Source organism: Trichechus manatus, unplaced genomic scaffold (assembly GCF_000243295.1).
Source record: "Trichechus manatus latirostris isolate Lorelei unplaced genomic scaffold, TriManLat1.0 scaffold00099, whole genome shotgun sequence".
Classification (NCBI taxonomy): domain Eukaryota; kingdom Metazoa; phylum Chordata; class Mammalia; order Sirenia; family Trichechidae; genus Trichechus; species Trichechus manatus.
Window position 1 is genome coordinate 438,868 of NW_004444035.1, and position 12,612 is coordinate 451,479.

General features: G+C 36.8%; 1 protein-coding gene across 6 annotated transcripts in view; it reads right to left on the minus strand.

Moving 5' to 3' along the window:
- Positions 1–349: 349 nt before the first annotated feature.
- CFAP97 (cilia and flagella associated protein 97) overlaps positions 350–12,612 on the minus strand; it is a 34,060-nt gene continuing 21,797 nt past the window's right edge. For 3 of the 6 annotated variants that reach the window (XM_004382763.2, XM_023737204.1, XM_023737205.1), the window contains exons 4-5: positions 4,337–4,505; positions 350–3,230 (exon numbers count right to left, since the gene is read on the minus strand). In XM_004382763.2, the coding sequence (XP_004382820.1) occupies positions 3,103–3,230; positions 4,337–4,505 (297 nt within the window). In that variant the 3' untranslated portion in view covers positions 350–3,102. Of the gene's footprint in view, positions 3,231–4,336; positions 4,506–12,489; positions 12,557–12,612 lie in introns of those variants that run through there. The other 3 variants (XR_002825048.1, XR_002825047.1, XM_023737206.1) reach the window with 3 other exon arrangements.

The window sequence follows — 12,612 nt, forward strand, 5'->3', positions numbered from 1 at the left end:
AACACGCAAGGGGGTTGCGTGGTTGGCAAAAATCGTTTAACTTGTGCATTATTTGTGTAAAAATACAGTAATCTTCATGCATAAAAATAAACCACTAGCATTAAGCACATTTTCTAAAACTGTACACAATCATTTACAGATTAAGACTTTGTATTTAAGATAAACATTTTATAAATTTAATTACTGAAATGTAATAAATGCACATCTCCAACTTTATATTGCTCTTAATACTTTTCATAGCATGAGTATTTGAAACTGAAGACGAGAAGCATGCAATCATACCCATCTCAATCACCTTTTTTCAAAGTTGTTTATATGTCCATTTTGGACAGTTGGGTTAACGGGTTTAAAAAAAAAAAAAAAAAACTGTACTACACTACGTATGTAAGCAAACCAGAAAACTTTATTTAGAAAGCATCTTTTCATGGAGATTGAAAAAAGGAAGCAGGAGAAGTAGGAGCTAACAGCTATCCCTCAGGAAGTAATTTTAACAGCTCAAAATCTTTCACAGAATCTTATTAAAGAGGAGGCAACATTCATGTAACGTGACAGATGAAAATAACTCTCAATAAGAATTTGGTCTCATAATTCTAGATCTCAGATTAGTATGCTTTCTTATTACAGATTTAAATCTTCAAAGCACAAATACTTACTACAAGTGAACCAAATATAAAGTACTGCTAGATGATCCCTCACTTCTTATGTTCCAAAAAAATGAAGAGTAATGTACTTATGAGTCCTTCAGAAAAATGCCCCCTAAAACCCTAACAACTTCAGAGTACCTTGACTTATATTAGAAAATATCACATTTTGCAACTCCTATTCTACTTATAGTCACCATATATAATTAACTATGACAACAGGATTGTAACTTCTGTCTAAAAAGGTGAATATGGTTGCTCTTCCCAACTTTTTTTACTTCAAGTTCAAACCCTGTTATCAGTAATACTTAGATGACTTCCCCTTTCAAAGCAGTAAAAACTAAAAGCATTAAATTTGTATTTAAAATAAAAGTACAGTTTTATCCATGAAACCACTATGTGTTCTATCTTGATATATGCAGCAAAGATCATACAAAGTGTACTCAGAGACTAATGCCATTATGAACACAAAAGGTCTCATATATATGTACATATGTAAATATATTTCCCTAACAAATTAAAAATCAGTTTTAAAGAACTGACTCTCACCATTAAGCAGATGTCCAAAAGCTGAGTTTAAATTCAGCATCATCTTATGTCTCCTTAAAGATAAGTTGTTATGCAAACATTAAAAGTGCAATAAGTGAAAAAAACAAAATAAAACCCTGGTTGAGTATAGCTACAGCTTATATACAAAGCAAAGCACTAAATAATGTAAAAACTGTTCACCAGAACAGAGCATCAAATAACACCTAATGACTATTACAGCCCAAAGAAAGAAGCAGAAAAACCTCATAGCCAGGCTGCATTCACATGAGAGCTTTAACCCCATTGTTCCCATCCTTCACATGCCCTATCCTAAACAAAATCCATTAACACAAACTAAGACCAAACAATTATGAGTTGATGTTTTGTAAAAGGCAGTCTGGCTTACTGCCAAAGGTGTTCAGAAATGCAGTAAGTTCAGCATGCATGGTACACCGTTTCTCACAGAGCTTGAGTTAATACTGAAAAATCAAACAAACGAACAAATCTTATTGTGGCTACAGATCAAAAATTCGTATTACAAAAAGAAATATTTGGCATTTAACAGGGACTTTCCAATGCACTCTAAAGGCACACTGAAAAGGCCAGCAGCAGAAAACAGGGCGCAAGGCCAGCTCGGCCAAAGCCACCATGACTAAGATAACATACTTTGTTGCACGAGATAAAAGCCTACAGACTGCAGAAAAATATTCTAATTTCAAAACTGAATTATATCACACACTATCTGTATCTGTCACAACCAATTCCAGTGAGATTACTAGGCCTTTAAATGGAGGACTGACAATGATACTTCCAAAATTCAACCAAAGAACCAAAACAAAGCTGATATTTAAAGCAGTAACCTTGACAAATGTGCCATTTATTTCCATTACCATTCATAGTTTAGTTTTCTTTTTCAGCCCTTACAAACAACAGCTGACATTACTAAAATTCTGAGACAATGTATTTATTTCTAAGTCTTCTCTTAATACAATAAACACTAAATCAGAACATGACACGCTAGCCATGTAACTTAAAACACTGTTCTGACGAACCTCAGGATCTGCTTCTTGGCTTTTCAAGATGGTGGTGCTATTCTACTGATTGAACAAACACTTGTGTTTCCTTAGAATGCAACTGATCTGGTCCTTGGACAAAATATTCGCAATGCATTAGACTGCAGCTCTAAAGCCTACCTTCTTTTCTCAGAATCATTAATAGTACTTTACCTGAATATATGAAAACATGAAAGAGGAGTTTCTGAGTTGAACTAATATTCACAGTTTGAAAGAGTGGAATGGTTAATCAAGTTTTTAAGTTTTAACTCGGCACTTAGAAGCAGTGAATACCTCTGGTGAATCACAAGGACGGCCCCAGCACAAGTGTCTCGCATCTATTCATCAAATCTCAATTAGCTCCACCAATGAAAACAAATTCCAAGACTTGTTTCACCATAAGAAACTATCATACAATCAAGTTATGAATCACACCTTGTAAGTTCTGAAGCAAAGAGAAAACAAAGTCAGTCAAATTTAGGAGCTAAATTCAGGTTAAAGCTCACAAAAAATGAAAGAAAAATGAGAACTATATACCTACAACATCTTGAGTCCAACGTGCAATGATGCCATGGGTCACCAATGTCCTGTCAGCAAGACAGCTGAATCAATTCGTATGTTGAAAAAATATACACGCATACTACTGTTTCTCTATTAAATATATATACATCTGAGATAAATAAATCCTCAAAAGAAACACTGATTTTACACTGAATTGTCTTTTTTTAAAACAATTTTACATTGAATTACAATAAATTACACCTTACTGCTATGTACCTTAAATTGCTTAAAACAATATTATAGATGCTTGCACAGAGAATTACAGTAATATACAACAGTACTTCAATAAAAACTGGATGAACAATGAAGTAAAAAAGGTTTTATAACCAAGCTGCACGGACATTAGAGGGCTTGGGTCTTAGCAACAGGCCACTGGGTGTGTCGAGAACTGATCGCTCACTCTTACAACTGAGACCGCTGGTAGCACTGGATGTCCGGGAGGCACCCCCTGAAAATACACAGAGGACAAGAAATAATCGGGAATGTTTCAACTGAATAGATAAATCATCTGAGAAACTTCTCATGTTAAGTCCAGACTAGTTTTTCTTCCTCATCCCACATTTTAATAGTCTAATGTAATGATTCTCAACCAGGAATGCACTTAAGATTCTCTGTGGAATTTAAAAATGTAAGAATAAAATGTAAGGATTTTGATTCAATAGATTTGGAGTCAGAATAAATGCTTTTAAAAGCTTCTCACATGATTCAAGTAAAAAAACACACACACTTTGTATAACCATTTATATATTCATTCAACAAATAATTTATTATATTCAAGGCACAGTACTAAGTATGGGTTACTATAACAAGACCCTATCCCAGTCACTATACAAAGGAAGTGATGTTTGCGAATGAATGAATGGAATTACTAGCCATTCGGGTGTTTAGGATTCACATCAGCGGTGGGAAGGGGTGGCGTTACAAGCCGCTCCAACTTTCTCTTAGTACTGGCTTCTGTTTTCCCGTTCTAGAAGGCGTACATGAAATAACAGCATGGACTTCTATAAAGGAAAATGGCAGGCCTTTCTGTATATCGCAAACCCTAGCACTAGGTGGTCACTCTAGTCCTACATTCTCTGGAGCCTACAACTGGCTACATGCGTACCCATCACTTATCAAGCATTAAGAGTTATCACATCTGATGACTCTACAGACGGCTAATTTTTGTCTTAGTTTCCAATGAGGAAGAAAAAGCACATATAAGAAAGATATTAGCAATGATTCTTAACTGGCTAAGGGGAATATTTCGGAAACTTCAAAGCACATCTATTTCTTCCCTTAATAATTGTATTAAAATTAAAAATCCCTCTCCTATTATCTAAGAAACTACTGATATTTTCAATTATTTTATTTACTGATTTCCCTCCAATGCCGCCACATGTGCTGTAAACAAAACGTGAAATTAAGAGAACGTAAAGCATGCCAGTGAAAAATGACAGAACGCATCCCAGAAGTTAGCATTTTAAAACTCTACCGTAAGAACGTAAGTTATACTCAAAAAAATAAAAGGGTCAAAGATACAAACAAGTGCAAAATAATTTGGAATATGCTTACTTAATGGGCTATACTGGCCAAGAGTGCTGTACTGGCCAAGAGTAGACCTCACTCGTGTTGAAGACGGTGATGAGCTGAGATAACCCATATTGCGATGATAGTCCATTAGCTGTTCTGAGCGTTTCATACCGACCGTGGGCTTCACAGCTTCAAGCCTTTTCAATAAAGCCTTCATTAAAGACAATCAATTTGAAAGTCAATGTTAGATAAATAGCAGTTGTTTTTAAAAAGGCAAATACTTTCTAGAACCAGAAATTCATGAAATAAAGTATAATTTTAAATCACTTCTGATATACCACGTAAAAAAAAATTCAAATAATAGTTTCAGAAAGATCTTAGGGTTTTCTCCTATCCTATAACTAACCAAACCCATTATGACTTTAACAACTCATTATAGGCATAATTCTCCTTTATGTCAGGTTATCTCAGGAAAGGTGCTCTAAGGTGAAATACATTCAACCTGATTTTCCCATAGAAATGACTTAATGGGAGTTATAATGCTAAGAGCCCAGTGGTCCACTCTAGAGATGACCACAAACATGTAAGCTACTATAAAGTCTAAGTACGTCCACTGTAGACCAGCGGATTTCAACCTGTTGGCTCTGCAGCAGCGCCTCAGGGGCTCCTGTGACGCTGAGGAAAGGCCATGTGGGTGGGCACTCAGCTTTCCCCTCCCACTTCCCACCATCTGTTTTATATACATGCTTTCTGTACATCTGCTTTGTATACTGAAGATTCTGCATAAAATTTTGTTTGGAAAAAAATATTTCTGCTATTAAGAAACAGTCTGGAAACCACTAAAGCTTTTTAAAAGATATATAAGCCAAGTAACCAAGGCAACATAATATTCAGTAACATATCTTAATATGATTCAGAAACAGTCTATGTATAAGGTTCCTAATTTTATTTATAATTCTTTCTTCACAAATCAGAAGGTGAAAAGGTTTCTTCTGCGTGATTTTCACAGCTATCATTGAGAAAAGAATATTTAGGTAGATCAAATGGACTAAGGAATTGATCCATGGTTGTTTATTTCCTTTATTGATTTATAATTTCTCGTAGCAAGTGGATCTTTCTTATTTGAAGAGAATGCTGTTCTGCACTAAGGTTCACATATAAAAGTCAGCCCAAGTTCAGTCACAGGACAAGTTACTCTGTACGATCTTTTTCCTTCTTGCTTAACTTAGGTTTTTGCTCCAATCAGTTACACCCCGTGCTTGTATCCTGTGGTTCCATTAGAGCAGTGCTCTGGAGCAATTCCAGAGAAGGGACAGGCAACGGTAGAGCAAGCCAAAACATTCAGGGGGAAGAGCTGTTTAGAAAAGGGGGAGAAGAAAGACTGCAGAAACGGAGGTTTGGAGACAAATGACCGAGGTGCAGAACACACGCAGAAATGGACAGACCAACTGAGAGCACTCTGTTACTGTCAGCCTGCCTGCCGGTCCTTTTGTCTGGAATGCCCTTTCTCAGCTCTTGGCCTTCAAAGGCTAGAAAAAAGTCAACTCCTCAGTGAAGTTTTACCCAACTAGAGTTAGTTCTCTTTGCTGGGCTGAGACTGTGATTTGAACAAGGATCCATCTGGCTCCAGTTTTTTTTCACCAATGACTTCAGTACAGCTTGCACTTCTTCCTTCAGTACCATCAGTTCCTGATCATATGCTACCTCCTGAAGTGGCTGAACGTCAACCAATTCTTTTTGGTATAATGACTCTATGTATTCCTTCCATCTTCTTTTGATGCTTCCTGCATCGTTTAATATTTTCCCCATAGAATCCTTCACTATTGCAACTCGAGGCTTGAATTCTTTTCGTCAGAAATGCCAAGCGTGTTCTTCCCTTTTGGTTTTCTATCTCCAGCTCTTTGCACATGTCATTATAATATTTTGTCTTCTGGAGCCGCCCTTTGAAATCTTTTGTTTAGTTCTTTTACTTCATCATTTCTTCCTTTTGTTTTAGCTACTCGACGGTCAAGAGCAAGTTTCAGAGTCTCTTCTGACATCCATTTTGGTCTTTTCTTTCTTTTCTGTCTTTTTAATGACCTCTTGCTTTCTTCATGTATGATGTCCTTGATGCCATCCCACATCCTTGATGCCATCCCACAACTCTTCTGGTCTTCGGTCTTTAGTGTTCAACACATCAAATCTATTCTTGAGATGGTCCCTAAATTCAGGTGGGATATACTCAAGGTCGTACTTTGGCTCTCGTGGACTTGTTCTAATTTTCTTCAGTTTCAACCTGAACTTGCACGTGAGCAATTGATAGTCTGTTCTGCAGTTGGCCCCCGGCCTTGTTCTGACTGATGATATTGAGCTTTTCCATCATCTCTTTCCATAGATGTAGTCGATTTGATTCCTGTGCATTCCATCTGGCGAGGTCCATGTGTATAGTCGCCGTTTATGTTGGTGGAAAAGGGTGTTTGCAATGAAGAAGTTGTTGATCTTGCAAAATTCTATCATGCGATCTCCAGCATCATTTCTACCACCAAGGCCAGATTTTCCAACTACCGATCCTTATTCTTTGTTTCCAACTTTTGCATTCCAATTACCAGTAATTATCAATCCATCCTGATTGCATGTTTGATCAATTTCAGACTGCAGAAGCTGGTAAAAATCTTCAATGTCTTCATCTTTGGCCTTAGGGGTTGGTGCGTTTATTTGAATAATAGTCGTATTAACTGGTCTTCCTTGTAGGCGTATGGATATTATCCTATCACTGACAGCGTTTGTACTTCAGGATAGATCCTGAAATGTTTTTTGATGATGAATGCAACGCCATTCCTCTTCAAGCTGTCACTCCCAGCATAGTAGACCACATGACTGTCCGATTCAAAATGGCCAATACCAGTCCATTTCAGCTCAGTACTGCCTAGGATTATCAATGTTTATGTGTTCCATTTCATTTTTTACGATTTCCTATTTCCCTAGGTTCATACTTCACACATTCCATGTTCCGATTATTAATGGATGTTTGCAGCTGTTTCTTCTCATTTTGAGTCATGCCACATCAGCAAATGAAGGTCCCGAAAGCTTGACTCCACCCACATCATTAATGCTGACTCTGCTTTGAGGAGGCAGCTCTTTCCCAGTCATCTTCTGAGTGCCTTCCAACCTGAGGGGCTCATCTTCCGGCACTGTATCAGACAATGTTCGCTGCTATTCATAAGGTTTTCACTGGCTAATTCCTTTCAGAAGCAGACGGTTGAGACCTTCTTCCTAGTCTTAGTCTGGAAGCTCAGCTGAAACCTGTCTGCCATGGGTGACCCTGCTGGTATCTGAATACCGGTGGCATAGCTTCCAGCATCACAGGAACACGCAAGCCCCCACAGTACGACAAACGGACAGACATGTGGGGGCTTGGCATGTAGTAATGGCTTATTAAATATTAATGGTATCATTAATACTGCTTTATACTATTTTCTAATTGTTCTATGTGCAATAATACTGTCCTCCCAGCTGAGTTATAAAGCACATGATAATTGGAGCAGTATTTTATATTTTTCTCGTATTCCTTCCAGTGCTTTACACAGTTCATAGCAGACATTAAACAAATAATGTGTAATGAACTGAAAATGCTAAGAATGGTTACTTATACTCCAATCCACGTTTAACAAAATCTTAGATGTGTCACTCAGATCAGATTCTAATAATAAACCCCAGAATAATTTGCCTAAATATTTCTTTTCCATCCAGGAAGTATCATTCTATTTGGGAAGAAAATGAACGCAGCTTGAATCCTGCCCGTCTTCTGACATAGAAAGGTTAAAACAAACAACTGAACAAATCTGTTAATGATTTCTGTAGCTGTTGGCAGAGGTGAGCTGCTTTATTGCTTTTAAAGTGAGGAAGGAAAAACCCTGTAAGGACTTTAAAAAGTATCACAAGTGTCCTACACTTGGGGAATCAGAACGGTTGCTCTTCACATTTCTGCACAACTGAAGCCTTATTTGGTTATCACTAACTTATTTTCTTCTACAGAAGAAGACAATAGACTATAACCAGAGAAGTAGAAGAACCAGATTGAGTGAACTATAAACTATCTCAAGACCTCAGAATAAAGGTACTGACTGATTAATACTCATACTAGATACAAGATCTTGTATAAATCTTCATCTTCATGATATCACTGTCCTTTTAATCATTTTCACATTTCATGTAAAAGTTTTAAAATCACCTTTCTAGACCAGCAGACAAAGAACAGGGGAGGGAAGATTTTTTATTTAACGTTTTTGAGAAGTGCTTGACTTTTCTAAATTTACATATGCAATACTTTTATCTTAAAAAAATAATTATTTCAACACAGAAACCCAAGTGGGAAGATTATGGTCTGCTGGTTTATTGTCTACTTATTAGTATTTCTCTGTATTTAAAAAGAGATCTTAGAAAGTAAAAAAAAAGAAGAAGAAATTAATAAATTAACTTCTTCATTTGAGCTCTAGGACTAATCGTGATACATTCCTGCAGGAAGCTTACTTAACTTCTTCCCTAACCCTGCTCCAATTATACCACCACCCCTCCCCCACCTTCTTTCACAGCTAAGGAAACTGACCCACATTTAAAAGAACGAAATAATCTCATTTCTTCTTGGAGAGTACATAAAGTAAAACTATAAAAGTAAGTATCCTTATTAGCCTCTCCTCCTTCTGCTAAGATACACTTTCAGAAAAACAGAAATTTATGTTATATTCATACAAAAATAAGGAGATACGGTTTAACAAGAATGTTTCAAAATTCAAGAATTAAAAAATTAGTCCTCTTTTTGGAAACAGTAAAGCTGTAATTTAACTGCGTCTATATGGAGCAAGCATGCCCTCTACTGGATAAAACCACCTTTTCTTTATTATTCCCTTTTTTTTCTGTTTGGATGCAATGTCTAATGAAAACCAAATAATGAGGAAGCAAACTTTACCAGAGAGATAAATAGTATGCTTTTAATTCCTGAGCACAGGACTAAATTTTATATCTTTTCTTTCCTCGGCTACCTTCTCTGCACAACACTACTCTGTCCTGAGTTATCTCAGGCTCTGCACTGCTAACAAGCTGATATAAGAGTCATAGAAGAGAACCACTGTATCATCATGCCTGTTAGCCACTTGAATCTACTTCTGTCACCGGAGATGGAGAAAATAAAAGAATACAAATCATAAAAATTATAATGAAATGGACCTCACTTGTGAGGCACATTTGACTACAAAAGTGTGTGTGTACGCTTTAAATATAAACAACCTAGCAAATAGATTAAAAAGCGTATCAGCTCGCACTGAAGAACTATTAGAGCCAAGCTGACTCTAAATAAAGTCTGGTAGGTGGATGGTTATTCAGTAAATATTCATAAATTAATAGCTTACCACAAGCAAACATTCAGAAAATGTAATGGAGAAAATTTCACGCACAATAGCTTAACAATATATAGTTCTGAAGAAAACGACCAAACTTTACTATCGTAGAGTATAAGGCAGCTTGAATAAATAGAAAGACAAACCATATTTCTGGATAGGAAGGTAATATTTTAAGGATGTCAACCACTTTCCAATTAAAATATAAATTTAACATAATTCCAAAGAAAATTTATAATAGAATTTTTTTTTTTTTTTAATATTTTATTGTACTTCAGGTGAAGGCTTACAGAACAGATAGTTTCTCATGTAACAGTAACACACATGCTGTTTTATGACATTGGTTAACAACCCCACAACATTTTAACCCTCTAAATTCTCAACTTGTTTTTTTTTTTTTTGTGAAAATACACATAGCCAAAGATACGCCATTTCAAAAATTTTCTTTACATACACATTTAAGTGACATTGACTACGCTCTTCTAATTGTGCTGTTATTCTCACTTAAGATGAAGGCTTACAGGACAAAATAGTCTCCCATTTAACAGTTACTACAACTGTTGCCCTATGACAATGGTTAACAATCTCACAACACATCAACAATATCCTTACTCTACTTCGTGTTCCCTATCATCAGCTTCCTACTCCCCTTCTGCCTTCTGGGCCTTGTCACTGGACTCCTGTACCTCGTTACTCTCATGGTTTTACTGGGCTGTCCACTCACAGGCTGATCAGTGAACATCGAAGGTAACTTTACCACTGAGCTAAAAAAGTGTCTGGGGGCCATATTCTCAGGGTTTCTCCAGTCTCCTTTAGGCCAGTAAATCTGGTCTTTTTTTTGTTAGAATTATGCTCTACATCATTCTCCAGCTCTGTCCAGAACCCTCTGTTGTGATCCTGGTCAGAGCAGTCAGCGGTGGTAGCCGGGCACCATCTAGCTGTACTGGACTCAGTCTGGTGAAGGTCTTGGTAGCTGTGGACAATTAGTCCTTTGGACTAATCTTTTCGTTGCATCCTGTTCTCTTCATTCTCACTTGCTCCCGAAGAGATGAGACCAGTGGAGTATCTTAGATGGCCGCTCACAGGCTTTTAAGACCCCAGACACTACTCACCAAGGTAGAATGTAGAGCATTATCTTTATAAGTAGTGTCATGCCAATTGAGCTAGATGTTCCCCGAGACCATGGTCCCCAGAGCCCTCCGTCCAGCAACTCAGTCCCTCGGGGAGTTTGGATCTGTCCATGGGGCCTCCATGACCCTTCCTTGTACAGGTTGTGTTAGTTTCCCCTGTATTGTGTACTGTCTCACCCTTCACCCAAGATACCACTTGTCTTATAATAGAATTTTTTTAATGGGAAAAATAACTAAAGTCATTATGAAAACAGTCACAGAAAGTTTTTAAAAGATATAGGATGAACTTTATTTTGGTTTAGAATGAAGAGCTAAACATAAATCTGGGAGATTAACCTTCTTCACAGTAACATAATAAATGATGTTTTATTATTTTCCTGTTTTAAGTTACTTTTTTCACTACTGTACAAATTAGGCTTTTTTTAATTCTTTTTTTGTAGTAAATATGTTTGTAACAAAGCATTTGCCATTTCCGCATTCTTCACATGCAATTTAGTGATATTAACTGTATTCATCATATTGTGAAGACGTCATCATCATCATCTGTTTCCAACTTCTTCCATCACCCTTAACACCGAGGCTCAGCATTTCCTACACAGTGAGTCTCCTTACTCCTCTCCCTCCCACCTGCCCCTGGAAACCACTAATAACCTTAGATCGGTATACAACTGCCTGTTTTAGACATCTTATTGAGTAGAGTCATACAGTATTTGTCCTTTTGTGACTGGTTTATTTCATTCAGCATGATGTTTTCAGGATTCATCCATTTTGTAGCATGCATCAGGCCTTCATTTCTGTTCACAGCTGAGAAATATTCTACTGCTGTGTATGTACCACATTTGGTTTATCCATTTATTTGCTGATGGGCATTTGGGTTGCTTCCATCTTTGGGCTATTGTGAATAGCGCTGCAATAAACATTGGTGTACGAGTATCTGTTTGAATGCCTGCTTCCAAGTTTTTGGGGTATATACCTGGGAGCAGATTGCTGGCTTGTTGGTAATTGTATGAATTAGTTTTTAATTCCAGAGCTGTACTGCCCAAGGCCAGTACACACATATGACTCTACAGCATTTGAAATGTGGCTAGCTCAAATTGAGATATGACGTAAGTGTAAATTACACACTGGATTTCAAAGACTACAGAAAACAAAAAAAAGAAAGAATGTAAAATAATTTTTTATACTGATTACATGCTGAAATGATAGTATTGTAGATATACTGGGTTACACAGACTATATTATTAAAATTAATTTCACCTGTTTCTTTTGACCTTTTTAATGTGGCTACTAGAAAATTTAAAATTACACATGTGGCTTGCAAATTTCTACTGTGCAAGAGTATATTAAATAAGATGCTACTATCAAATGAAGAAAAATATTGTTCATATATACAAATTACTATGTACACAAAGTAGATAAAATAGAATAGCAGTAGTTTTCCACCTAGTGTTGTTTACTAAAATGGCTGAAGTGCACAGCTGATTTGGAAGATAATAAAAGCTGTGAGCAGAAGCCACTGAGTTTTTTTCCTATTCTTATGTGGAATAGATGCTTAATGGTTTCAGCTTTGAAAACTAAACCCAAATATTTGCAACATACAGTAATATCACATTTTTGTTAAAAACAAACAAATCTTGAATACTGCCAGTGATGTCAAGGAAGCCATCACGTAGCTCATACCTGCCAACCTCACCTCAACCCGCTGTGTTGTCATCCATTGTTGTTAGCTGCCACTGGGTCAGTTCTGACTCATGGCGACCCTGTGTGTGCAGAGTAGAACAGCTCCATAAGGTTTTCAAGGCTGTGACCTTTCGGA